We start from the raw sequence: 27,916 nt of genomic DNA on the forward strand, positions 1-27,916 counted from the left end.
ACACAGACAAATCAGAGATCCATTATAATATTTAACTAACAGCTAAAACTCCAATGCTCTCTTTTACAGCAACTGTAAATAAAAGTGCTAGAAACAAACATAAATGCACTTATCTCCATTTTTACACAACCTACAAGAAGAATTCTAAGTGTTTGCCAAGATTCCTAAGGTAAAATCATGATGGAATTGGCATCAGAGTCTTCTCAGGTCAGCCTCTGGATCCTGTACCAAAAACAAAATGGGACTCAAGAGACTGCATGTTATCTGTGAGACTCAGCTGGTCATGATAGCCTTTGGACAATATCATAATGGCATGCCTGGCCATCAGAAACAAAATTATCACAAGACACTGATTTTGATAAGCTAGGTGCTATATAACAACTAAAGAGAAAGTAACCTTCTGGGTATGTTAAATAAATTGAGAGCGCTAAGAAAAGAACACACCCCACTCACACCCACACAATGAACAGAAAAGGCTGACCCTATAAGGCACAGCTGAACACAATGCTACCATGAGCACCAGCCTGCAATGATGGTGAACAACTATCTGTAGAGGGTAGCTCAGCATGAGACAGAAAGCAGTGAGAGGAAAAACTATTTACCTACATCTTACCCAGGCTACATCTGGAGAATGAGCTGGTTAACAGTACAGGAAGACAGGAATCTCTGGACCATACCTGGTCTGAAGAATTCTAAGGATAATACAGCTCAGTTCTGGGAGGAAGACAAGATGAGGGGGGCTTTGGTTTCAAATTCACTCTAAGGCAGGACTAAGGAATTAAATTAGGTGTCAAACATACAAAACTCCCAAGTAGGGCCTAAACCAGATCAAAATGTAATTGGGAAATATTTAACTAAATAAATAAATAAAAGATAGATAACATTAAGTTTTAAAACTAAGTATGCAACACACATAGATCTTTATGTACAGGATTAGTGGTTTCTATTTCTATTTGAATTTGACCCCAGCGGGTGAAACTAAACTGGTTCTTCTAATGTCAAATCCTCAGAATTAAGTCAGAAAGTACCTGCTCCCAGAACTGTCACAGAAACCATCTTGGTGCTATTCTGCATCATTCCAAATTTCCAGGGGACTATCAAGTGGCAAGTTGAAGACTCCAAAGGACTTTGGTGGAAACTGAATTGAATGTTCAAAGTTCTGGTCCATAATTTGTATTAATATGGTGACTCATCAACAAATACTTAGTATATATAGCAGCTTCTGGGAGTTCCCCTTTTTGCTAGTTATAAAGTATGTCTAATGAGGGACAATCTTTGAGATCCTTACAGAGAAGTGCTACATGAAACATCACAATTCAATCTTGCTCCCAGTCAAGATTTTAAATCTTTTAGGAACAGCTAGGTGGCACAGTGGATAGAGCACCAGCCCTGAAGTCGGGAGTACCTGAGTTCAAATCCGGCCTCGGACCAAACACTTGACACTTACTAGCTGTGTGACCCAGGGCAAGTCACTTAACACCAAATACCAAAAAAAAAAAAAGATTTTAAATCTTTTAATGCCATTAAATAGCTACTCTATAATGTAAAACAGATGGGATGCCTCCACTCACCTTCCTTGAAGTTGGCATTCTTTCGTCTCACTAGGACACGGAAGTTTTCAGCTGGGTTCACACTGCCAACCTAAAATACACCCATAGACAATGGCATCTCAGACCAATTTCCTTCTCCTTCTAACATCACCCCAGGAAATACACATAGCTTAATATGGTTCATTTGCTCTTGTGAAATTGAAGACAGAAAAAGGCCTTTCCATTTATTTTCTTTTTCACGGCCCTGTTCAAAAGTCAGAAGTGTTATATGGCCAGTATCCTACAGTCTGGGCTTCCATTTAACTGCCTTTATATCAGCTGGCTGTCTTTCCACGAGGGTCAGAGGCAACTGCAACTCAAGCAACCAACTGGCTCAGCTTGGCTTCAAGACTAAGCAACACAGATTGCTTACTCATCCCAGCACCCAGACAATTAGGAATAAGATGCTCTACAGATTGAGGCAGAAGGCAAAGTTCATGTGATCCTCCAAATCACATGTCAAACAAATGTCCTGCAGGTCTTAGGTTGACCACAACACTCCTGAGTGTGGCTCAAACCAGATTAAAATATAAACGGGAAATATTTAACAAAACAAGTAACAATACAATAAAGCACAGAAAACATTACATTTTAAATGTCAGTATGCAGCCCACAGGGATCCTGAGGACAGTTAAGTGGCCCTCATTTCTGAGTCTGGCACCATTGCTTTACATGCCTGCTTTCGGGGGAGGGTGGGAGATGATGACATGTGTTGACATTTGCAACTGAAACTCTGGGAAAGTGTTTGGCCATGCTGAACCTGGACATTTTCCTAAAGCGGGAATGTCAAAAAACATACTGTATAGACACTTGGAGGGCCATCAAATTGAAAACCCACGCCTCTCCACAGCTTATGGCACTTCGAGATCATGCCTATGTTCCTTTATCTTAGCTCTCAGCCTTAATGATGAATAGGAACCACTCAGCCCACAGAATGGCATGCAAGGTGGAATGCCCAGCTTGGTTCTCCAGCAGAAAAATTTTTACTACATGGTGTTAATGGAAAGTTTCTAGTTTACTTTTGTAGCTATTATTCTAAAAGAACAGAAGGGAAAAAAAATAAAAGAACAGAAGGACAAACTCTCAGAGATTTAAGGTCTAGCATTTTTTCCCTTCAAAATAGGAGTCAAAGTGAATCTACATTCATAAATTGCACATAAATTTTCATTTTTTATAATCATTACATGATATACATTAATTTTTTACTGGTATGGCTGTCCTTGAAGTTAAGAAGTGACAATATTATTTCCCATCAAACATTTTTAAAGCAGAAATGGCTCACAATATACTATAAATACTTAAAAGCTTCTCATTTTCACTGCCAATTTTTCTCTTTCTTTAGTCAATGCAAGTACTATAGAATGTCTACTATTCTTACTGTTTTTTGTGTGTCTGTTCTTTTCTTTCTTCTCAAGAGAATAGTAAGTACCAGCTCCTACTTCTTTCTCTTTAGGAAGCTTCCTTTCATCTCTGTTCCTCATGTCCACCAAACCAAAGGCAGTATCTTCAAACACCAAGTACTCTCTCATTAAACATGGAAAACCTCCAACTTTCAAGAATCCTGAACTAATGGTGTGTTTTAGAAAAAGCAGAAGCATGGCAACCCTCATTTTGCTTAAGAATTCTTCGTATGCTAGAAAACAAGACCAATGTCACTTTCCTCTGGACAGAGTTTATCATTCTAACTATAAGGACAACTCAAAAACAAATCCAGACTCTCCCTCCCCTAACAGGAATAATCTCCAATACTAAAGTCACCCTTCCAAGCAGATAAATGTGTTGTATGGATAATTTTCTAACTATATTTATTAAAAAGAAGAAAAGAGAAGAAGGAAAGATAGAAGCAGAGTATTTTTTTTGTATTTTAAAAGATGAGGAATGAGAAGAGAGCAGGTGATTTGCCAATGATAAGGCTATTAGAATTGAGAGACCTACAACAAAATGAGTCAAGACCTTACACTGGTAATGTTGCCCTCAGCCAGGCTGGAGATACTAAAGTTGCCTTCCTCTTCCTTGGTTTTGGCTTTTTTAGACACAGGGCCATCTTCATGGCTAGAAAAGAAACAAACAAACTGGTTATCTGGGTTTTCTACTTTTGTCTTAAAAAGAATAACTGCACCACAAAGAGGCAGCTGCACAAGGACTTTCTTCCTACCCAACCCACCTCCCCTAGCTGCCAGGCTGCAGCAACCCTGGCTTTGTGTCCCAGGAGTATAGTCACTGCAATTAGCATTCACATCAAGGCTCCCTTATAAAGATGAAAATGCAAGCACAGGTAATGGAAACTTAACTTTTAAGTAAGGAATCCATTACCTTTCAGATATTATTTGCTAGTTTCCATTTCAGAATTGATAGCTATTAGATATCTCTACACAGAAGACCTTTATGTATAATAACCATCCTCTCTATTAGCAGATATGACAGCTTTATGAACTTCTACTTTAAGCTGTTAAAACCTGCTGGACAAACCTCAATTAAATATGCAAGAATACTCTCATAGAGGCCTTAAGCTATTAAAAATCATTTTCAAAAAGGAAATTATAATTTTTCTTTTCCAAACCTAAATACAATTTTAGGTTAGATTCTAACATGATCTTTAAAGTAACTTTACCCTAAGATGAAAAATCCTACAAGTAACACATATACTTTTAATAGCACATCTTAAAGAAAAAGTACCAGTCAATAACAAGTAAAAATAAAATCCAAAGACACTGCCCATAATCTCTTTTCTGCTGCTGAGCACAAAACATGAGATTTTTTTTTAATCCCAGTGAACAAAATCAATCTGGTATAAAGCTTACTGTCAAAAATGGCTGGATGAGAACTGTAATCAGTAACAAAACTATAGTATTTGTAAACAACATACTGTCATCAAAACCCCAAGGTGGAGTAAAAAACTAAACTATCAAAGATATACAGAAAAGTGGTAATCCTAAAAATAACACAAAGGCCACTAGGAAAGCAAGTTACTGACATTTAAATAATGAATCACCTCTTATGGCCAAATAGGGGGATTAAAATCAGAACACCTTTACCCTTTCCAGAATTTGGAATAACAAGTAGAAATTAGAAGAAATGAGGGTGAGGAGACACATAAGGTGAGGAGAGATTGGGTGACGTGATGGGACTATAACAGAGCATACCAATCCTCCTTCCTCCTTGGGTGAAAATAACTACATGAAACCCAAGAACAAATATATTACATTGGAGAAAGCACTAAATTTGGAGTTGGCAAGGCCTGAGTTCATATTCTGGCTTAGCCATAGGAAAATTTTACATCTCCTCATCTGTAAAATGGTAATGTTGTTACAGCTTATACTATCTACCTTAAAGAATTGTGGAGGAAACAATTTGTCAACATCAAATCACCACCTAAGTGTGAATTATATTAGTAAGAATATAATCAATAAGCATAAAGTATCCATTCACGACTACAGAATGGTTTGATCTTGGGAAAAAATGGTGAAAATACAAATGATATTGTCACCTGACTATCTCACAATTGGGTCGATAAAGTTTAATAAACAGCCATGAAATATTTCGTAAACTCTGTCAAACCATTTTATAGTCATTCAATAAACAATTATTAAGCAGCTATAATGAACAACACACTGTCAGGTGCTGTAAAGCATACAAACATAAATTAAACATGGTTCATCTACCCTCAAGAAACTTATAATACAGCAGAGCTGATGAGACAAATGCACAAAAATCACATACTAAAAGAGAATGCATAAGAAGAGCACAGAGTCTAGAATAAGAGGTTTTACTATTTGATGTCCTGAACCCCTTTAACAGCAGGCAGAAGCCTAGAGATCCTTCCTCAGAATCAGTTTTGTTGCTTACATTCATAACTGAAGGAAACATTAAAGTTCAGTTGGAGGTGAGTGAAAATAAAGAGGTTATTTTTGCCCATCCAAGTGGATGGACCTCCTTTAGGTCCATGTACTCTAGGTTAAGAAAGCCTATTCTAGAGGTGAGGGAGGGATTCCTAGAGAGACTGAGAAAAAAGCTTTACAAAGGAGACAGAATTTAACAATACTATCCAGGATCTCTGAGGTAGGGAAGGACAAAGCTTAATTAGCAAGTCCTTTTACACTTGGAAATGCTGAGTGGTGGTAAAGGGGGAAATAAGAATTCTCAAGATCATACTGCAGTGAAACCATTACCAGAACCTAGATATCCTCACTGACAGACAAGTTCAATAAATGGTATTTTTTCCTCAAGGACAATCATATTCATACTGTAAGTAAAGAAGAGAAATTTTACTTTTTCAGATTACAGTAACTTTTAATAAGTTACTAGACCTATAGTGCTGAATAGTATTCTAGTTGTCTTTTAACTTTCTGAAATAAACAAAAGAATCCTAGGATCTATGATGACCTGTATGAACATCCCAAATTCCAAAAGACATTATTATTCGTATTGATGTTAATAATAATATTGCTTTACATTTTGTATAGTGTTTTGCTGACAGAAAGGATTTTAAATGTGTGAGTATCTAGTCCTCACAACAACCCTGTGAGTTAAGTAGTTTAAGTCTCCATTGTTGAGATGAGGACAAACTGAGTCTCAGAAGCAGGACATGATTTGACCAGGATCACAGAGGAAAAGAATTTGGGGAAAAAACCCCATGAGCTCCAGCCCGGTGCTTTCAGACCTATCTTCAGTACCACGCTCTAGAACTAGAAAATGATTTAAGATGGGGAAGAAAAAGAAAGGTATCCCTGAAAGTACCAGTGCTTTCTAAGAGGGTGAAAAATAACAATATAAAGTACAGAGACAAACACAAAGAAAAAAATACTCAAAGACTCTTGGCATTTCTATAAAACACTGGGTTTAAAAAGAAAAAACAAAACACTTCACACATACTTATTAAATGCTGACCAATCCTAGGTGTCAACTGACTGAACATGTATAGCACAACTAATATTGATAAAGAAATATGCTATTGTTGGCCAGTTTTTCCTTTCATGGTGGATGATTCAATAGTTAGTTATGACAAAATTATATGAGCTGCTAATTATAAATTCCTTTAGAGCATACATAAAGGTGTAGAGGAAACAGCATGGGACTAGGAGTTAGAAGACTCAACTATGACATTTACTGCCTGTGTGACCTTGGGTAAGTTACTTGTCTCTCTGGGTCTCAATTTTCCCATGTAAATAATAAAGAGATTGGACTACAGTATGTTCAAAGTCATTTTCAGCTCTAATATCCTGTAAGTCTACGACTGTATCTTCCATAGTACCTGGCACAGGTCCTCGTTCATAACAGACATTCAATAAACAAATTCTTGTTGAATGAATGATTGTACTTCCGGGGGGGGGGGGGAGTGCACACATGCATGGAAAATTCTCTGACATTCATTCAGGAAATGTAGGCAAACAACAGCTCTGTAAATGAGCAGAGAATAAGAATACAAGCATATGAGTTTCTCAAGAGGGAATGGTACAGAAAGATTAGAAGGTGTAATCAAAGCACTGCACTAACGGTGTTTTGGGTAGGTAACGGATTTTTTAAAGTAACTAATTTACATTTTAATCAAAGGAGGAAGAGGAAAAGGCCCATTTTTTTCCTAACAATACCAGAAGGTAATAAAAACACAAACTGAAGCTTTAAAATTTACAAAACACACACTCTCAGATTAATCAAACACATGCCTGAAATGAAGCTAGGTTAGGTGGTCTTGGGAAGGGAAGGAATCAGCATTTCATTCAACTAGCCCCAAATATTAAATCCAGAGGGCTGCACAAGGAAAATATATTCCCATTAAAAGGTCTTACACAGAGAAGAGATCATGAAAAGAATAAATGGTGAGAAATACTGGCATCTTGTGGGAAGATCTTTTGTGTGTTTTGTGGCATATGCAGCACAGACTCTAACACCCCATGACTATTTCTATTCTGGTTAACCCAAGTGCATTAACTACAAAAACTCCTAAGAAAATACAAAGATTTCTATATTAACATGAAAAATAATTTACAAAAAACTGTTAAACCCTTAGGATTTTTGTAAATTGCCCAGGAAAAATGAATCAACTCTTCCTTGGTTGGGATGGGGGAGTGACCAACATGTTTCACTTGATCAGTGGAAAGTAGAAAAAAGATCGGGAGGGAAAGGCTTAGAAATATCTAGGTCCTAGCATGATGCCTAAAGAAATGTAGCACACCAGACAGTACACCTAACTCTGGAAAAGACTGCCAATATTCTGTTCCTCTAGGCCCTAGAGAAACAAATGAATTTATTAGATAGACAATCATTTTGAGATGGTCTAAAATTACTCTGATGATTTACTTTACTAAATGGAAACTATTGGAAGTCTAAACGAGTTTGATAAGGTGGTGGTGCTGGTAGGGGTAGCCTCTTAAAAGCTACTGAAAGGCTTGAAGAAATATATTACTGTATCTGACTTTTTGCTCTCTGCAAACTATGAGCTTCTCATTAATGACATGATTAATACATCCTGGTGACACTTGTAAAAATCGCTAGGGATAGATCACATTTTTCATCCTCCCTTTCTACTTTTCTCCCCCTGACCTTGGGAGAGTCTGTCTTTTCCTGATATCTACCCTCTCAACCAAAAGGGTCCATGTAACACTCAATATCTCCCAAAGTTAAAAGAAAAAGTACAACTTAGGATGCCTTAGAGGGATACCCATAAGTTTTATCTCTGCTTCTCTATTATACCAAAAATTCATGTCACATGTCACACAGAAATAGAGAAAACTATTCCTAAAAGCAAGGCCAAGCAGCTGCTTCGGATACAACATAGTCTAAGGCAGAGACACAGAATCTGGTTGGAATCTGAGACTCGGAGGTTACTAATTCTTCCAGCAGCCAAGGAACACTGATGCCAGATAGGCAAACTCAGAGCCCAGATGTACACAGAGCGAGGTCATGGCTTTGGATCACTAGGGATGAACTATGCATGGTGAGTGAAGAGTTAACTGAACTGCACAAACCAATGATGGTGAGATAGCTGTCAACATTTTAGCTTGGAGAGTCTATTTAAGTCCTAAAAGGACTTTTTATGTGGAACATTTCAATTTTTCAGGCATATTTTCAGCACTTCAATTTTTCAGTGTCGATCTGTTACCAGCCCTATCAACTATAATCTGAAATGAATTATTAAAACAAGGACAGCACCAACCAAATGACTTACTCATCTTGGAAGACATCCTGAGCTGTTATTTGATCCCTTTTCCTGATGGCTTCAGTCAGAGGAAAGAGAGTTTTTATTTGGGAAAGAGGGGCTTGGCACTTAGCTGTCACCTCCTCAGGGGGACCCAGCATGTCCCAGATATGTGGCTGGATTGGAGGAGAGGATCATTGGGGTGCAAAGCTCTATGTAGCAGACACTGTTGGGAAAAGTTAGAGAGCATTCAGTTCACACTTCAACAACCACCAGACAATTCATCTCTACCCTGAAGCAGGGATTCTCAACCTAGAACTCCCCCAAACCATCATATTTCATAACATATGCAAATGACATAAAAAATACTGAACTTCTATAAAACAATTGAAAGTAAATGTTGCAAAGTTATAAACAACAAGCACAGTCCCCCCAAAAAGATATGAGGAGCGGGAGGTTCACGGGTGTGGAACATTACATATATTTTCAGACTTCTTCTATTTCAATGATTGGTTCTGCTAGCTGTTTTGCCCTCTTCTCCCCCTTTTTCTTTCTTTAAAAATATTATTTGTTGTATGGGATGCTTCTCTGGGAGATGAGATATTGGGAGAAATTTTAATGATGCAAAACCAAAATGTATCTGTAAAATTATTATTTTTTAATTGAGTAGTTACTAGCATTATCCCTATTTCCTAGACCACTGGGAGTTGATGCAGGTGGTAGGAAGCAGTATCCCAGGCTCAGTTCAAATCAGGCTCTTCAGTGCTCTTGTGACTAACATCCCCACGACCACATTTGTGATCACTGGGCACAGTTTAGTTGTGTACTACTGTTTGCCTATAAAAGTTAGCACTCTATTCTGAATAAACAGACAAATAAGCCACCATCTAAAAAAAAAATTGAAGAGAGAAAAATCCCAGCCCTTTTGGCCATTGTTTATACCTGTGATGGTAAGAAGTTCCAAGATAAGGCTGGGATACAAGGCTACCTACTTACCATCTCTATCTTAAAGCAGTAAAAACATCAGTTATTTCAAAATAGCATAAATTGGAAACAAAGTCTCGCAATTACAAATGAGTGTTTAAATAATAAAATGTATTTTAAGAATATTCCCCCAGGCAACTTTCCCCCTATAGTGTAGAGTAATTTGTTATGTACTCCTGCCCCCTCCCACCTCAAAGGTCACTAAAGCTAAAATAAAGAGCATTCAAGAATAAACACCCTTTTGCCTAAGCTACTCTTGAAATGGGAGCAAAGTGCTAATTTTCTCTTGAAATTTTACATGTTGTTTCCTCTTCCCAAGACAGCTAATCAACATTGATCTTCTTGTCTCAGAATTCAACTTTCTTCTTTCCTCTTTAATTCCCCCACACACTTCTTAAATATCAATGACCACAGAGCATAATTTTATTAGAAAACAAAAATGACACAGACTCTCAGGGCTTAAAAACATCATCTTAGCTCATGACCTTCAATCCCCAATGTTAGAGTATCCTCTCCTAAAATACTATCTCAAAAGGTTCTGAAGAAACTCTAATAATCTAAGTCTCAACAGAGAATATTTGCCATATATTTTGAAAGACTTTCCCTGAGAAGCTCAAATAGCAGCATTATGAAAGCTAGTAGCAAAAGTTCAGCAGAAAGAAAACAAACGTTTTACTTGGCCTCTTTTAAGAAAATTGTTCAAGAATTACAACATAAACTAGCTAATTCTTTCAAAGACCATTATTTCCCTACCTTCCAAAACAAAGTACTTCTAAAAGAGGAACCGATATCAGCATTAAAGAATATTTAAAAGTAACGTTTTAAATAAAGGGCAGGTGAGTCAAATCAGGAAGTCACTCATACAAAGGAATCCAAGTAGCCAAAAAGACCATTACCTAAAAGAAATCGGGGCAAGAGTAAGATTTAATTAACTCTGAAATCCACCCCACAGTCCAAAATTTCTTCTCTTTTAAGCAGGTACTAGTCTTGGCCACCATGCAAAGCAATGGGCTGAAGGGCATTTTTCAGATTAGTCAAAAGATTATTGGATAAAGAAGTCCAAGAAATTGCCTTGAAGGCACTTCAATGGTGAGCATGGCATATTTTAGTAGCATCTTCTCTCAACAGGGAAGCTGAGATCATTCTCGACCACCAAACTAACCTAAAATAACGATCTTCCCTTCCTCTTCCCCAGCCAAGTGGGATTTCCCAAAATAATACACTGTGAGTGGTACCCCAAATAATACATCCCCTGGATATTAAGCCCCTTTATGATAAAAAAAAAAATAATAGCAATAGCTGGAATAGTTCTTTAAGGTCTGCAGGGTGTTTTAGATAGGCTATCTCATTTGACAACATTTACCAAATTACATTTTTAAAATCATGAAGTTATTGTGTAATAAAAATAGTTAATTGTATAGCCTCTATTCCCACCAAGAAGTTAAACACTGGCAAAACTGCAGGGTTTTTTTTTTTCATTTCCCTATGTCTCTTCTTTCTGCAACCTTTCCTCATCTTGATGACCTATCTCTTCTGCCCAATGTCCTCTTCTGTCACTCTTCATTAGCAAAAAAAAAAAATCCCATTGATTAATAGAACAAGGCACAATGGCAAGTACTGTTTTGTTTAAGAATTCCTTATATGTAGAGCCTACATCAGATTGCACACCTTCTTGGAGAGGGAGGCGGGGAGGGAAGGAGAGAAAATCTAAAACTCAAAAGCTTATGGAAGTGATGGTTGAAAAATAAAAATAAATTAATTTTTAAAAAAAGAATTCTGTCAGAGAATGTGACCCATTTCATTTTCCCTCAACATAATTCATCATTTTGATTAAAAGCACAACTCCAAAATGAATACAGATTCCAGATATTCTTTTCCCAGTAAGAATAATTTCTGATAATGAAAGGTATCCTTCTAAGCAGATCAATGTGCTGTACAGATGACTCTAATAATTTCATCAAATGAAGAAAAGTGAAAAAAGTAACAGGGCAGCTATTTTTCTTCCTATTTGAGTGAATATAGAGCACCTGAGTTCAGGTCAAATCAAATGAAACCAACAAGCATTGATAAGAACTTAGTTACTCTGCATAGGTACCAGGCTTTGGTTCTTACCTGGGACCCAGACTGGCTCTGAGACTCTGGGCAAATCACCTCCCAGTACCCTAGGACATTCACTAAATCTTAAATATATAAATCTTTCTTTGTATCCCCAGCCTTAGTACATAGTAAATCAATGAACACTAGATGAATGACTAACAATAAGTTGCATCAAAGGTGCAATCAGCTTTAGTAGAAAGAAATTTTCTTTATATAAGTGAAATCATAACTCTAGTCTCTATCTCTATCTGGAAAGAAATTCACTTATTTGCTCTAAAGGACGGAGTTCTTAAAAAGTATTGTGGCATGGATTCCCCTGGCAGTAGAGGAAGCCTATGGGCCCCAAAAGATGTCTTTTAAAAAAAATAATATTTTATCTTTTATGTAAAAACAATTTTTAACATGTTTTTTAAAAATTTTGACTTCAAAATCTTCTCCCTTTCTCCCTCTCCTCCCCAATCTGAGATGGCAAACAACTTGATATAAGTTACATATGTTCAATCATGGAAAACAAATTACTTTATTAGTCATATTATGAAAGAAGACACAGACCCAAAGAAAAATAACCACAAAAAAAGACACAGAAAGTAAAAAAATAGTATGTCCCAATCTGCATGCAGATTCCACTAATTCTTTCTCTGAAAGTGGAGAGCATTTTTCATCATGAGGCCTTTGAAATTATTTTGGATCATTATATCGATTAGATGTTATTCACAAGTGATCATCATACAATATTGCTATTACTGTACACAATGTTCTCCTGGTTTTGCTCACTTCACTTTGCATCACATAAGTCATTCTAAGTTTTTCTGAAATATACCTGCTCATCATTTCCTAGAGGAGAGTAGCATTCCATTATAATCATATACCACAACTTGGTGAGCCATTACACAATTGACGAGTGGCTCTTCAATTTCCAATTCTTTTCCAATTCAAAAAGAGCTGATATAAATATTTTCATACAGATAGGTCCTTTTCCCCTTTTAAAAAATGTTTTTTGGGGGAAAAGGACCCACATGTACAAAAATATTTATAGTAGCTTTTTTTGTGGTGGCAAAGAATTGGAAATTGAGAGGATGCCCATCAACTGGGGAATGGCTGAACAAGTTGTGGTATATAATTGTGATGGAATACTATTGTGCTATAAGAAATGATGAGTAGTAAAACTTCAGAAAGACTTGTATGATCTGATGCTGAGTGAAGTGAGCAGAACCAGGAGAACGTTATATACAGTAACTGCCACATTGTGCGATGACCAATATTGACAGACCTAATCATTCTCAGCAATACAAGGATCTAAGACATCTCCAAAAGCCTCATGATGGAAAATGCTATCCACATCCAATGGAAGAACTATGGAGTTTGAATGCAGATCAAAGCATACTATTTGCCATTTTTTTCCTTCTGTTGTGTTTTTTTTCCTCTTTCTGGTGGTTCCTCCTATGGGTTCTAATTCTTACTCAAAACATCACTAATGTGAAAACGTTTAATATGAATGTATACGCATAGCCTATATCAGATTGCGTGCAGTCTTGGGGAGGGAGGAGAAAAATTTAACACTCAAAAGCTTATGGAAGTGATTATTGCTAAATCAAAATAAATTAATAAAAAGAAAATCTCTTTGGGATACAGACCTACTAGTGGTATTGCTGGATCAAAAAGGTGTACACAATTTGGGTGCCCTTCGGACATAGTTCCAAACTGCTCTCCAGAGTGGTTGGTTCACACAAATCCACCAACAGTGGATTAGTGTCCCAATTTTTCCATATCCCCTTCATCACCTATCATTTTCCTTTTTTTGTCATATTAGCCAATCTGATAAGTGTGAGGTGGTACATCAGAGTTGTTTTTGGATTTCTGTAATCAATGGTGTAGAGAATTTTTTCATATGCCTACAGATCGCTTTGATTTCTTCATCTGAAAACTGCCTGTTCATATCCTTTGACCATTTATCAACTGGGCAATGACTTGTATTATTATAAATTCAACTCAGTTCTCTTATATTGAGAAATAAGGCCTTTATCAGAAACACTTGCTGTAAAGATTGTTTCTCAGGTTTCTGCCTTCCTTCTAATCTTGATTGTATTGGTTTCATTTATGCAAAGACTTTATTTTAATACAATCAAAATTGACTATCTTATATCTAGTAATGCTCTCTATCTCTTGTTGGTCATAAATTTTTCTCTTCCCCACAGATATGATAGGTAAACTATTCCTTGTTCTCCTAATTTGGTTATGGTATCACCTTTATGTTTAAATCATTCACTCATTTTGAACTTATTTTGGAATACAATGTAAGATGTTGGTCTATACCTAGTTTCTGTCATACTGTTTTCAGTTTTCCCACAGTTTTTATCAAATAGTGAGTTCCTGTCTCAAAAGCTGGGGTCTTTGGGTTTACCAAACACTAGATTACTAAAGTCATTTACTACTGTGCCTTCTGTACTTATTCCATTCCACTGATCCACCATTCTATTTCTTAGCCAGTACTTCGTAATTTTGATGATTCCAGCTTTATAATACAGTTTGAGATCTGGTACAGCTAGGCCACCATCCTTCATATCTGTTTTCATTAATTCCCTTGATATTTTTGAACTTTTGTTCTTCCAGATGAATTTTATGATTATTTTCTAGCTCTATAAAATGTTTTGGCAGCTTAATTGGTATAGTGCTAAGTAAATTAATTTAGGTAGAATTGTCATTTTTATTATGTTGGCTCAACCTACTCATAAGCAACTGATATTTTTTCCAATTATTTAGATCTGACTTTATTTGTGTGAAAAGTTTTTGTAATTGTGCTCATACAGTTCCTGGTTTTGTTTTAGCAGACAGGCTCCCAAGTATTTTATACTGTCTACTGTTATTTTAAAAGGAATTTCTCTTTTTATCTCCTCCTGCAGGACTTTGTTGGTAATATATAGAAATGTTGATGACTTATGTGGGTTTATTTCATATCCTTCAACTTTGTAAAGTTGTTAATTATTTCAACTAGTTCTTAGCTAATTCTTTAGGATTCTCTGAGTATACCATCATATTATCTTCAAAGAGAGATAGTTTTGTTTCCTCACTGCCTTTTCTAATTCCTTCAATTTCTTTTTCTTCTCTTATTGGTATAGAGAGCATTTCTAGCACAATACTGAATAACAGTAGTGACAATGGGCATCTTTGCTTCACCCTTGATCTTATGGGGAAGGCTTCTAGCTAATTCCCATTACAGATAATGCTTGCTGATGATTTTAGATAGATGCTACTTATCATTTTAAGAAAAGCTCCATTTATTGAGTCTTCCTTAAAATAATAAATAGCATATATCTAAAACCTTCAGCAAGCATTATATGTAATGGGGACAGGCTAGAAGCATTTCCAATAAGATCGGGGGTGAAACAAAGATGTCTATTATCACCACTGTTATTCAATATTGTACTGGAAACCTTAGCTTTAGCAATAAAAGAAGAAAAAGAAATTAAAGGCATTAGAATAGTCAAAGAAGAAACAAAGTTATCATTCTTTGCAGATGACATGACGATACACTTAAGAGAATCCTACAGAATCAAGTAAAAAACTACTTGAAATAATAAACAACTTCAGCAAAGTTGCAGGCTATAAAATAAACCCACATAAATCATCAGCATTTCTATATATTACCAACAAAGCCCAACAGCAAGAGATAGAAAGAGAAATCCCATTTAAACTTACTGTAGACATTATAAAATATTTAGGAGTCTACCTCCTGAAACAAACCCAGGAACTCTATGAACACAATTACAAAACACTTTTCACACAAATAAAATCAGATCTAAATAACTGGAAAAATATTGGGTAGGCCGAGCTAATATAATAAAAATATAATAAAAATGACAATCCTACCTAAGCTAATTTACTTATTCAGTGCCATACCAATCAAACTACCAAAAAATTATTTTATAGAGTTAGAAAAAATAATAACAAGATTCATTTGGAAAAACAAAAGGTCCAGAATATCAAAGGAACTAATGAAAAGAAATGCAGGGGAAGGTGGCCTAGCAATTCCAGATCTTAAATTGTATTATAAAGCAGCAATCATCAAAACTGCTTGGTACTGGCTAAGAAATAGGGAGGTGGATCAGTGGAATAGGTTAAATATGCAAGATGCAGCAGTCAATGACTATAGTAATCTATTATTTGATAAACCCAAAGACCCCAGCTTCTGGGATAAGAACCCACTCTTTGAAAAACGCTGGGAAAACTGGAAAAGAGTATGGCAGAAACTAGGCATAGACCCAAATCTCACACCATATACCAAAATAAAGTCAAAATGGGTTCATGACTTAGATATAAAGGCTGATACCATAAGTAAACTGGGAGAACAAGAATAGTTTACCTATCAGATCTATGGAGAACAGAAGAATTCATGACCAAACAGGAGATAGAGAACATTATGAAAAGCAAAATGATAATTTTGATTACATTAAATTGAAAAGTTTTTGCACAAAAAGCCAATGCAACTAAGATTAGGAGGAATGTAGAAAATTGAGAAAGAATTTTTCCAATCAGTCTCTCTGATAAAGGCCTCATTTCTAAAATATATAAAGAATTAAGACAAATTTATAAGAACACAAGCCATTCCCCAATTGATAAATGGTCAAAGGATATGAACAGACAGTTCTCAGATGAAGAAATTAAAGCCATCTATAGTCATATGAAAAAATGCTCTAAATCATTATTGATTAGAGAAATGCAAATCAAAACAACTCTGAGGTACCACATCACACCTATCAGATTGGCCAACGTGACAAAACAGGAAAATGATAAATGTTGGAGAAGATATGGGAAAATTGGAACACTAATACGTTGTTGGTGGAGTTGTGAAATGATCCAACCATTCTGGAGAACAATTTGGAACTCTGCCCAAAGGGCTACAAAAATGTGCATACCCTTTGATCCAGCAATAGCACTTCTAGGGCTATATCCCAAAGAGATCAAACAAATGGGAAAAGGACCCACATGTACAAAAATATTCATAGCAGAGCTCTTTTGTGGTGGCAAAGAATTGGAAATTGAGAGCATGCCCATCAATTGGGGAATGGCTGAGCAAGTTGTGGTATCTGAATGTAATGGAATACTATTGTGCTATAAGAAATGATGAACAGGCTGAATTCAGAAAAACCTGGAAAAACTTATATGGTCTAATGCTGAGTGAAGTGAGCAGAACCAAGAGGACTTTGTACACCATAACGGCCACATTATGCAATGACTAAGATTGTTAAACTGAACCCTTCTCAGCATTACGAGAATCTAAGACATCTCCAGAGGCCTCGGGATGGAAAATACTATCCACATCCAAAGAAAGAACTATGGAAGTCGAATCGCTCTCACTTATTTTTACCTTCTGTTGAGTTTTGTTTCATCTTTCTGATGGTTCCTTCTATTGGTTTTAATTTTTACTTACAACTTCCCTGATGTGAAAATATGTTTAATGGGTATGTAAATGTGTTATAAAAGGAATTTGGTAGGACTCTGCCTATTTTTCCAAATAGTTTATACAACATTGGAATTAATTGTTCTTTAAATATTTAGCATTCACTTGTGAACCCATCTGGTTCTTTTTTTCCTAGGGAACTCAATGATGGCTTGTTAAATTTCTTTCTCTAAGATACAGTTATTTAAATATTCTATTTCTTCTTTCATTAATCTAAGCAACTTATATATTTTTGTAAATATTCATCCATTTCACTTAGATTGTTAGATTTGTTAGCATATAATTGGGCAAAAGAGCTTCTAATAATTGCTTTAATTTCCTTTTTATCAGTGGTGAATTCACCCTGATCATTTTTGATACTGGCAATTTGGTTTTCTTCTTTCTTTTTTTTAAATCAAATTGACTAATGGTTTATCTATTTCATTGCTCTTTCCCCTCCCATAAAACCAGCTGCCAGTTTTATTTATTAATTCAATGATTTTCTTATTTTCAATTTTATTAATCTCTCCTTTGATTTTTCAGGATTTCCAATTTGGTATTTAATTGGGGATTTTAAATTTGTTCTTTTTCTTTTAAAATTTGCATGTTCAATACGTTAATCTGTTCTTTCTCTATTTTTTTAATGTAAGTGTTTACAGATATAAAATTTCCCCTAAGTACTGCTTTGGCTGCATCCCATAAATTTTGGTTTGTTGTCTCACTGTCATCATTTTCTTTGATAAAATTATTGTTTCTATGATTTGTTCTTTGACCCACTCATTCTTCAGGATTAGATGGTTTCCAATTAATTTTTAATCTATCTTTCCATGGCCCTTAATTAAGTGTAATTTTTATTGCTTCATGAGCTATAAAAGGACGCATCTAATATTTTTGCCTTTCTGCTTTTGATTGTGAGGTTTTTATGTCCTAACACATAGTTAATTTTTGTGTAGGTAACATGTACTGTTGAGAAAAAGGTATCTTCCTTTCTCTCCCCATTCAATTTTCTCCAGAGGTCTAGTATATGTAAATTTTCTAAAATTCTATTCACCTCCTTAACTTGTTTACTTTGCAGTTAGATTTATCGAGTTCTGAGAGGGGAAAGTTGAGGTCCCCACCTAGCAGTTTTACTATTTCCTCCAATAACTCATTTAACTTCTTTAAAAATTTGGATTCTATACCATTTGGTATATATATGTTAAATACTGATATTACTTCATTGTCTATGGTACTTTTTAGAAAGATACAGTTTTCCTTATCTTTTAATTAGATCTATTTTTGCTTTGTCTGAAATCACAACTGTTATCTTTGCTTTTGTTTTGTTTTTTTTTACTTTAGCTAAAGTATAATATATTCCACTCTGGCCTTTTACCTCTACTCTGTGCACGTCTCTCTGCTTCAAATGTGTTTCTTATAAACAACACATTTTAGTATTCTGGTTTTTAATCCACTCTCTTAGCTTCCATCTTATGGGAGAGTTCATCCCATTCACATTCAGTTATCATTACTAACTATGTATTTCCCTCCTTCTTATTTTCCCTGTTTCTCTCTCTCCTTCTGTTCCTCTTCACCAGTGTTTTGCTTCTGACCACAGACTCCCTCAATCTGCCCTCCCTTCTATCAGCCTCCTTTTTTCTTGTCCCCTCCCCTCCTACTTTCCTATAGGATAAGACAGAATTCTATACCCAATTGAGTGTATATGTTATTTCCAGTTGGAGCCCAATCCAATGAGAGTATGTTTCAAGTGATGCTCACCCCCTTCCTTTCTTTTCCTCCACTGTAATAGGTCTTTCGTGCCTCTTCTCATGAGATAATTTACTCAGTCCTACCTCTCCCTTCTACTTCTCCCAGTGCAATCCTCCTCACCCCTAATTTTTTAAAAATATCATCCCAAAGTCAACTTATACCTGCACCCTCTATGTACATTCCTTCTAACTGCACTAAAAGTGATACAGTTCTTAAGAGTTACAACTATCACCTTTCCATGTAGGGATGTAAACAGTTTAACCTTACTGAATCCTTATGTTTTCTCTTTCCCATTTACCTTTTTATGCTTCTCTTCAGTCTTGTATTCAAAAGTTAAATTTTAGCTCTGGTCTTTTCATCAGGAATGTTTGAAAGTCCTCAACTTCACTGAATATTCATTTTTCCCCTTGAAGGATTATACTCAAGTTTTGCTCAGTAGGAGATTATTGGTTGCGATCTAAGTTCCTTTGCTTTTCGGAATATCATATTGTAAGACCTCCACCCCTTTAATGTAGAAGCTGCTAAATCCTATGTAATCTTGACTATAGCTCTTTGATATTAGAACTGCTTCTTTCTGGCTGCTTTCAGTATTTTCTCTTTGACCTGAGAGTTCTGGAATTTAGTTATAAAATTCCTGAGAATTTCTATTTTGGGAACTTTTTCAAGAGGAGATCAGTGGATTCTTTCAACTTCTATTTTGGTTCTAGGATATCAGGGCAGTTTCCTTGATAATTTCTTGAAAGATGATGTCCAAGTTCTCTTTTTGATCATGGCTTTCCTGGATGTATTTTCCATGTCAGTTGTTTCTCCAATGAGATATTTCATATTTTCTTCTATTTTTCATTCTCTTGATTTTATTTTATTGTTTGAATCAAACAATAATGAAATCAATGTCAGTAGCTTCCACTTGACCCATTCTGATTTTCAAGTAATATTTTCTTCAGTTAGCTTTTGTACCTCCTTTTCCATTTGGAGAGCTACTTTTCAAGTTCTTTTCTTCAGTGAATTTTTGTACATCTTTTTCCATTCTTTGTGCTTCCTTTACCAAGCTTTGACTCTTTTCCCATGATTATCTTGCATAACTCTCATTTCTTCTCCCAATTTTTCTTCTACTTCTCTTATCTGATTTTTTTATTAATTTATTTTGAATTATCAACAATCACTTCCATAAGTTTTTGAGTTTAAAATTTTTCTCTCCCTCCCTCCCCAGTGCCCTCTCAAACTCTGCGCACAATCTGATATAGGCTTCTTATTTGATTTTTAAAACCTTTTTGAGTTCTTCCAGGAGTTCTTTTTGGACCTGAGACAAATTCATATTTCTCTTTGAGGTTTCACAACTAGGCATTTTGACACTGCTGTCCTCTTTTGAGTTTTTGGTTTGATCTTCTCTTTTGCCATAGTAATTTTCTATGGTCAGGGTTTCTGGTTTTTGTTTTGTTTTTTGTTCATTTTCTGGTCTATTTCTTGACTTTTAAAGTTGAGCTCTGCTCCTACGGTACCAGGGGTACTGTCCCAAGGTTCTTTTCCCAGGGGTCAGGGCCCTGGCAACTGGCCTGATTCACCAGGGATACAGAGGCCCTCAGTTGCTGACCTGTGCTGGGGGCAGGGCTTCCTGATGACTTACCCAGACACTGCCTGTGCTGGTCTGTGCTCCCCTTTTATCCAAGTAAGACAGACCTTTCCTGTGGTCCTTCTAAGTTGTCTTGGACTGAAAACTGTTTCACCCTTTTGTGGGTTCTGCCACTCCAGAATTTGTTTTGAGGTGCTATTTAAAGCTGTTTGGAGGGGAATTTGGGAGAGGTCTCCACCTCTGTCAAGAATAATGTCTTAAATTCATAAAATAAAATATACAGGATTACAAAGGAAACAAATTATATTAAAATAGTTATCAATTTTTTTTTAAATTTGCAGACTGAAGAGTAAAGACTCCTGTTTTAAAGAGTTACCTTAGCCAGGCCTTACCATCTTAAACTTTTTATCTATATAACTTATGTCATATTTATATGTCATATTTATCTATATGACTTTCCATTCTTAAACAAAATTTCAGATTATCAGCAAACAACTACTGAAATTTGGGGAGAAAAGGAGCTGGGCACCATAGAATCAAACTTGGCTCTCAAGGTATATCTGATATGGTCATTTTAGGGGGAACTGAAGGAACTCTAGTGTTCCTTTATTTTCAATTTTGAAGTCCAAATTCTCTCCCTTGCTCCCACTCTTCCCCCACCTACTGAGAAGGCAAGCAATATATCAATTATACATATGAAATCATGCAAAATAAATTCAATATTAGCTATGTCACTAAAAACAAAAATGCAAGAAAAATAAAGAAAATGAGTAAATTATACTTCAATTTGCATCAGTTCATCAGTTCTCTCTCTACAGGCAGTTAGCATTTTTTCATCATGGATCACTGAAAGAACTCTTAAGAAGGGCAAATATGTGGTTTTAGTCATGCTTAAGCAGGGCCAGTACATGGCTTCATGCCTTCCAGGCTACTCTCTTACTTCTTTGACCAGCATGAGCCTACTCCACTGAGGCTGTTATATATTTAATCCTTACCTGAGTCCCTAGAGAAAAAGAAGTCTACATCCCTATGTCACTGGCTTCTTCCAGTACATAAAATTCCTTCTGCCCTGAAGCATTTCCTTCTACCACTTCTTGAGCTGATTGGTTCTCTCCTTTAATTTTAAACTGCACAACTGTCTTTCCCACTCCTTGTACTTTAGACTCACAAGCACAGATTTTACATATCTGGCATAACATTATTATTAATGCATTTAATGAGTTTGATACTGAAATCACTTTTTTTTTGACACTGGAGCACACCTCAGTGCCTACTACAGGGCCTTGCATATAACAGGTACTGTTAAATTGAATTGAAATGATTATTGAATTTTCACTTTCAATTAAGAAGTTTCTAACGAAGAAGTGTTACTGGAACAGATCTTCTTGTTAACAGATATTACTGTAATACATTTCACTAAAATGTCTTCTTTTCTTTGGATGTAGAAAGCAAGGAACCATATCATTCACAGAAAAATGGCAAGAAAAAAACAGGAGACCCTAGGTATAAAAGGATTTAACTTTTTGTTAAACACACTTAAGAGAAAAGGCTTGGCTACTTCTCTTCAAGTGAGATATATTAATGTTTGTTGCTTTGGTTCTTCTCTGAGTTTTCTCTCTTCCCAGTTTCTGTCAAGGGCACTACCATCTTTCCAGTTACTCAGGTTAGCAATCTTAAGGTCATCAACTCCTCCCTTTTCCTCACCCCACATTTCATCAGTTGCCAGTATGTCTGCTTACACCTCTTCACTCCACTGGCTGCCACTTTTCCTTGGACTACTATACAAACCTAATCAGTCTCTCTGCCCCAGTCTATCCTCCACACAGCTACCAAGGTGATTTTCCTATGAGAGGGTCTGATCATGTTATTACTGATAACTTACTACAATAAATTTCGTTAACTTCTAATGCCTCTAGTATCCAAGAGAACCTCTTATGCTTGTCATTTAAAGTCCTTCAAAACCTTCCAGCCTCCTATCTATTTCTATTCATAATCTACACAGTCTGTATTACATTCATCTTTGTGCTTTCAATGGTCCAGCCAGATTGACATGCTATTTTTCAACCACAAGATACATCCTCTATTATCTCTGGACTTTGCAATAACTGATTCCATGCCCTAAATGCTCCTCCTTCTTTATCCTGGCACTTCAGAATCCCCTTTGTTTCCTTCATCCTCAGCTCAAGCACTATCTCCTACCTGAAGCTTTTCCTGATCTCCTCCAGCTGCCAGTGCCTTCCTCACAATCTCTGCCCTTAGCAAATTACCCTGTATTTATTTTGTACACACTTATACAAAAAGTCCCTTAGCCTCTCAGTGATTTAGGCAACTCACTAAGACTAGAAATTTTGGAGAAGGTGCTGATATGTATCAGTCAAGGGAATTTCTTCATCTGGAAATTCCTTCTGCCAATGAAATCACAGGCCTGGTCCCTGCCTGCATACTTACAGGTTGTCTCCCATGGAATGTGAGCTCCTTGGAGACAAAGGCTGTTTTATTTTTGTCTCTGTATCTCCAGAGCCTAATATGGTGGCTGGTAGACAGGCATTTCTACAACTCTAGGTGACTGATATATAATAGCCCTATGGAGTGCGCAGATCAGGTGGTATAATCCCCATTACGCAGATAAAAAAAGCCAAGGCCTTGGGTTTGTTTCTCACCTGAAACAACCTCTGAAACTGGGGATTTGGAATTTTAGAGGTTTGAAACATGTCTTCAAGGGTATCCTCATCATCATCTTTGTTAACCAAGCTCATGGAGTCAATCAAAGCATCAACTGCAGATAGCTGAGCCTCTGAAATCAAGCACAAAGAGATAGAGTAAAAACAATTATTCTGTTTAAGTTTACTAAAATTCTTCTTTGTTCTCTTCTACTTATGATAACACTAATGTCATTATAGCATATCACAAGAAAGAGCTTTTATTTTAGTAGTCACTAGTATACATTCAGAAGGAATCCAACTCTGGGAAGAGTCCATTCATAAGGCAGTGTCTTCAATGAGCTAGAGACAGAAATGCTTATTAACACATGTTCCAGTGATGTGATAAATCTTTCATAAACTTCATCAAAACTCAGCACCTGCCACACTGCCTTAGATAGAAAAGGTGCTTAATAAATACCTGCTGACTCATTTCTATCAATCTTTTGGGCCTTTCCCTTCCAAATGGGTCAGCCAAAAACAAAATGTACAAAAGGATTCTAAATAAAAATACTTCTGGTTAAATGGTTACATGCATCTGTGATTCTCAGCTTGGTGTGGTCTGGTCCAGTCTGGGGTATTCACAAGAAACAGTGGTTCTGGTGCATTTTAACCAGAAAGTACAAAAGAGTAAAAAGTTAATGAAAACCACTATGTTTCTGTTTCTCAAGTTCTCTTGGCAGAGCTACCGTAAAATGGAGCTAAATATCTACTTATTTAACAAGAAGCATTTTTGCTTCTCCCGTCCCCCTCCCTGCATTCCTTTCTCTCTCCTGCTTCCCTCTTTTTTTATTTTTTTGAGACTGGGTGTTCCCACATCACCTAGGCTAGAAGTATAGGGCTACTCATGGGCCTGGTCCCACTAGGGTAGGCACATGAACTTTGACTGGCTCCATTTTCTGCGCTTGGCCAGTTGATCCCTTTTTAGGCAACCGAGTGACTGCCTATTTCTGAAGGCTCTCTATATTGATGTCAAACTTAATATGGGCACCTGACAGATTTACCTCACTGCAGTTAATAACTCTCGAGCTCAAGATATCCTTCAGGCTCACTCTCTCCCAGTAACAGGGATTACAGGCTTGTACCAGCATGACCAGACCCCTTTACTAAGATAATGTCTGGGCTGCCCTTCTGGCCTATTGTGACTTTTTAGAGCAAGCTAATGTTTAATATTTTAAGTGACAGCACTACCACCATGCCAAGGGCTCAGAGATAAAGAGAACTTGGTGGTAAACAATATTTCTATTTCCATGTAGAACATTCCTTTCACTTTGTCTCACTTCTTTTACTATAAGGTCCTGCCACCTTGCTAGGCACTATATAACCATACTTAGTCATTCTTAATAAATGCCAAGTGGCTTTAATAATCCAGTTTTCATAAAAGGAAGAAACAAAAAAGAAGTCAATTCATAGGACAAAAGATCGACAGGTCAAATGACCTTGGATGCTTTTGGGACACCAAAAGGATTGTGGCACTGAATAAAATGAAATCCATTCAAATGATGTCTCTACAAAATTCTCCTTTCAGGGAAAGCATTTCTATAGCACCTATCATGTGTCAGGAACTATGCTAAGCACTTTATAAGTATTCTTTCATTTGATCTTCACAATAACCTTGTAAGGCAGGTGCCATTATTATCCCTATATTTTACAGATGAGGAAACTGAGGTGAACAGGGTTAAGTGACTTGCCCAGGGTCACATAGCTAGAAAGTGTATGAGGCCACATTTGAACTCAGGTCTTTCTGACGCCAGGCCCAGCACTCTCCTGGGCCACTAGCTGCCTTTTCCTTTTAAAAAGGAAGGAGTTCACAGCTCCTAAAAGACTGTAGTTATGAAAAGCTAACAACAGAATGCAATAAATACACAGGTCTGGTATTCCATAGTGGCGGTTTCTCCTATACTTCCATACAGACACCTGCATCATCATAATCATCATAGCTAACTACTATGTTTAAAGCACAGTGCTATGAACTTTACAATCATTATTTTATTTGGTCCTCACAACAATCCTGGGAGGTAGGTGTTATTATTATCCCCATTTTATAGATGTTAACAGGCAAAGAGAAGTTATGTGACTTGCCCAGGGTCACCCAGCTAGTAAGTGGCTGAGGCCAGATTTGACTAAGTTCTTCCTTACTCCAGGTACAGCATTCTATACACTGAGGCACTTAGCTGCCTTTTATCATGCTTCCTCCTCCTGACCTAGAGAAATCCACATTTAGAGGCAAAGGAAAACTGTAATCTTTAGAGATCTATGTGATTCTTAGCCTCTCAGTTCAAAGCAGTAAGCCCATATACAAACAAAGTTTCCTAAGATTTCCTAAGAACACTTGGTGTTTAGAGTTATTTAATGAATGAAAGGAGAAACTCACATACCTGTAGGAGTATACTTCTTATTTTTTCTCAAGGAGGAAAACAGGTATTGTCTTAAGTCTTCCATGTAGGGCAGCTGTACATACACCAAGCACTATAATACAAAGAAAAGGGATGAGAGAAGAAGTAATTAAATGGTGGGGAAGAGTGTGGCGTGTGGCTAACCCTCACTCACCCTGTAAAAACACTGCTACACACAGAGCAAACCAGGCTGCTACACATACAGGTCATGCCAAGCAAAGTATTTTACTCTTGATGAATGTTGAATGATTTTTTTAAAAGATAATATCACAGAAATACTTCAAAAACAGGACAACTGGACTCTCACAACACACTCGAGAGTCAGGAAAGGCCTCATGGCTGGAATCCCGGGCACCATGACCTTCCAATAGCCAGGAGGGGCTTCCATGAGAGGGCAGCAGTGTCATCTCCATGAAATGTAAGATAGCCCAGGTAGTATTTCAAACACGAGGGTGCTTTAGCAAACAGAATGTAAAAATAATAAAGCATATAATATGTCTCATTCTGACTGGCCAGTCATCATTCCTATTTGCAAAATTAAATAATATTACCTGCTCCCTTATGACCCTAATATTCAACTCAAAAAACATGTATGAAACTTCTATTCAATTTCTTCAACTGTAAAATAGGGACAACAAGAGAAGGATCAAATGAGATAATACTTGTAAGCTTTTAGCCCAGTACCCAATACATACTAGGCAATTAATAAATGCTTATTTTCTTACTTGCTTGCTTCCTTCCCCACTCTGGTCCATCTTTAACTTAGCTTTCAAACTTATCTTCCTTCTTCAGCACAAGTCTGACTGTATCACCCTCTATTCATTTATACCTTCAAGATCAAATATAAAATCCTCTGCTTTTTAAAGCCCCCAATAACCTGATCCCTTACTCCTTTCCAGTTTCCTCACACTCTCTCCCTTTCAATGTGCTCTGTAACCAGTGACCCAGGGCTACTTCACACTTGACCCTTCATCTCCAAGTTCCTGCATTTTCACCGGGGGGTCTCCCAAATGCCTGGAATTCTCTCCTTCCTCATCCTAGCCTCCTAGCTTCCCAAGCTCCCTTCAAAATTCAGCTGAAGTCCCATCTTTCAGGATTCTGCCTTTCCCAGACCTCCTTAATCTTAATGCCTTCCCTCGAACCTTCCCTCAATTCATCCTGTCTATAAGTTATTTACATGTCGTTTCCCTCGTTAGATTGACATCTCCTTGAAAACAGGGCCTGTTTTGTGCTTGATCATAAATCGGAGACATTCTATACACACCTGTTACAAAGTTAAGAGGTGAAATGACAGAGAGATGCGGCAGCATACTGACACAGAACAGCAAAGGAAGGCAGGCTTTTTTTTTAATTGGGGAACCTAAAAATGTTTGTCAGAAGATAGAAAGGAGCCAAGAGAAGGATAAAATGAAAATGAATGAGAGGAAATGACAGTTGAAAAAGGCCCTGGATAGGATGAAAGAAGATGGGATCAAGGGAATAGGTAAGAAACAGACCTTATTGAGGAGTAAGGACACTTCTCAGGAAGAACAGAGGAAATAATGGATAACAATACCGAGAAATTCTGAGGAGAGAAGAGGGAATTCCTGATAGATCTCAATCCTGACACTGAACTAAGAGGCAAGGTCACTTCAAGTCTGCAGACTGCAAGGCTACTTCGGAGCTCAAAAGAGTTACAACAAAACAAAGCAATGCAAGGCTGGCTACCAAAGCGCTCCATAAATACACAAAAGTCCGAAACTGCTACCTACTAATTAACTGTTCAGTTTGGGAAATTTATTAGCTTTTTCAAACCCTTCAGGTAGTTTATTAGTGGCAACCAGGGAGCTAACAGGATGGCCGTGGAGTATCAATGTTAGGTATAAACCATGAGCAAGGAGGAAAAGAAGTTGGAGAAGAGTAAGACAGGTTCTGTCCTCATATATAAGTGCCTGTGATTACGCTGTTTCCTGCTCTAGGAATACACTCCTCTTTCCTTATTTTGCTGCTGAATTCCCTGAAAGCCCACTTCAAACACCACCTCCTCCTGGAAGGCTTGGCCTTTGCACATCGAGGTGGTCCCACAGTGCACAGGGCCTGGAGTCAGGAAGTTCAACTATGACTTCAGATACTTATGAGCTCTGTGGTCCTAGACAAATCAATTAACCTGTTTGTTTCAGTTTCCTTATCTGTAAAATGGGAAATAATAGCCTCCCCTCCCAGGGTTATCGTGAGGATCAAAGGAGTTTATAACTGTAAAGTGCTCGGCACAGTGCCTGGCACT

At 36.8% G+C, this 27,916-nt stretch overlaps 1 protein-coding gene across 1 annotated transcript in view; it reads right to left on the reverse strand.

The window, feature by feature from the left end:
• XRCC5 (X-ray repair cross complementing 5) overlaps nucleotides 1–27,916 on the reverse strand; it is a 120,264-nt gene that overhangs the window by 60,855 nt on the left and 31,493 nt on the right. The window contains 6 exon segments of the mRNA XM_021002776.2: nucleotides 1,572–1,641; nucleotides 3,548–3,641; nucleotides 8,755–8,914; nucleotides 8,917–8,950; nucleotides 23,219–23,352; nucleotides 25,636–25,726. Of these exon segments, the coding sequence (XP_020858435.1) occupies nucleotides 1,572–1,641; nucleotides 3,548–3,641; nucleotides 8,755–8,914; nucleotides 8,917–8,950; nucleotides 23,219–23,352; nucleotides 25,636–25,726 (583 nt within the window).

This window comes from Phascolarctos cinereus, unplaced genomic scaffold (assembly GCF_003287225.1).
Source record: "Phascolarctos cinereus isolate Bilbo 61053 unplaced genomic scaffold, phaCin_HiC Scaffold_7;HRSCAF=346, whole genome shotgun sequence".
NCBI classification, from domain to species: Eukaryota; Metazoa; Chordata; class Mammalia; order Diprotodontia; family Phascolarctidae; genus Phascolarctos; species Phascolarctos cinereus.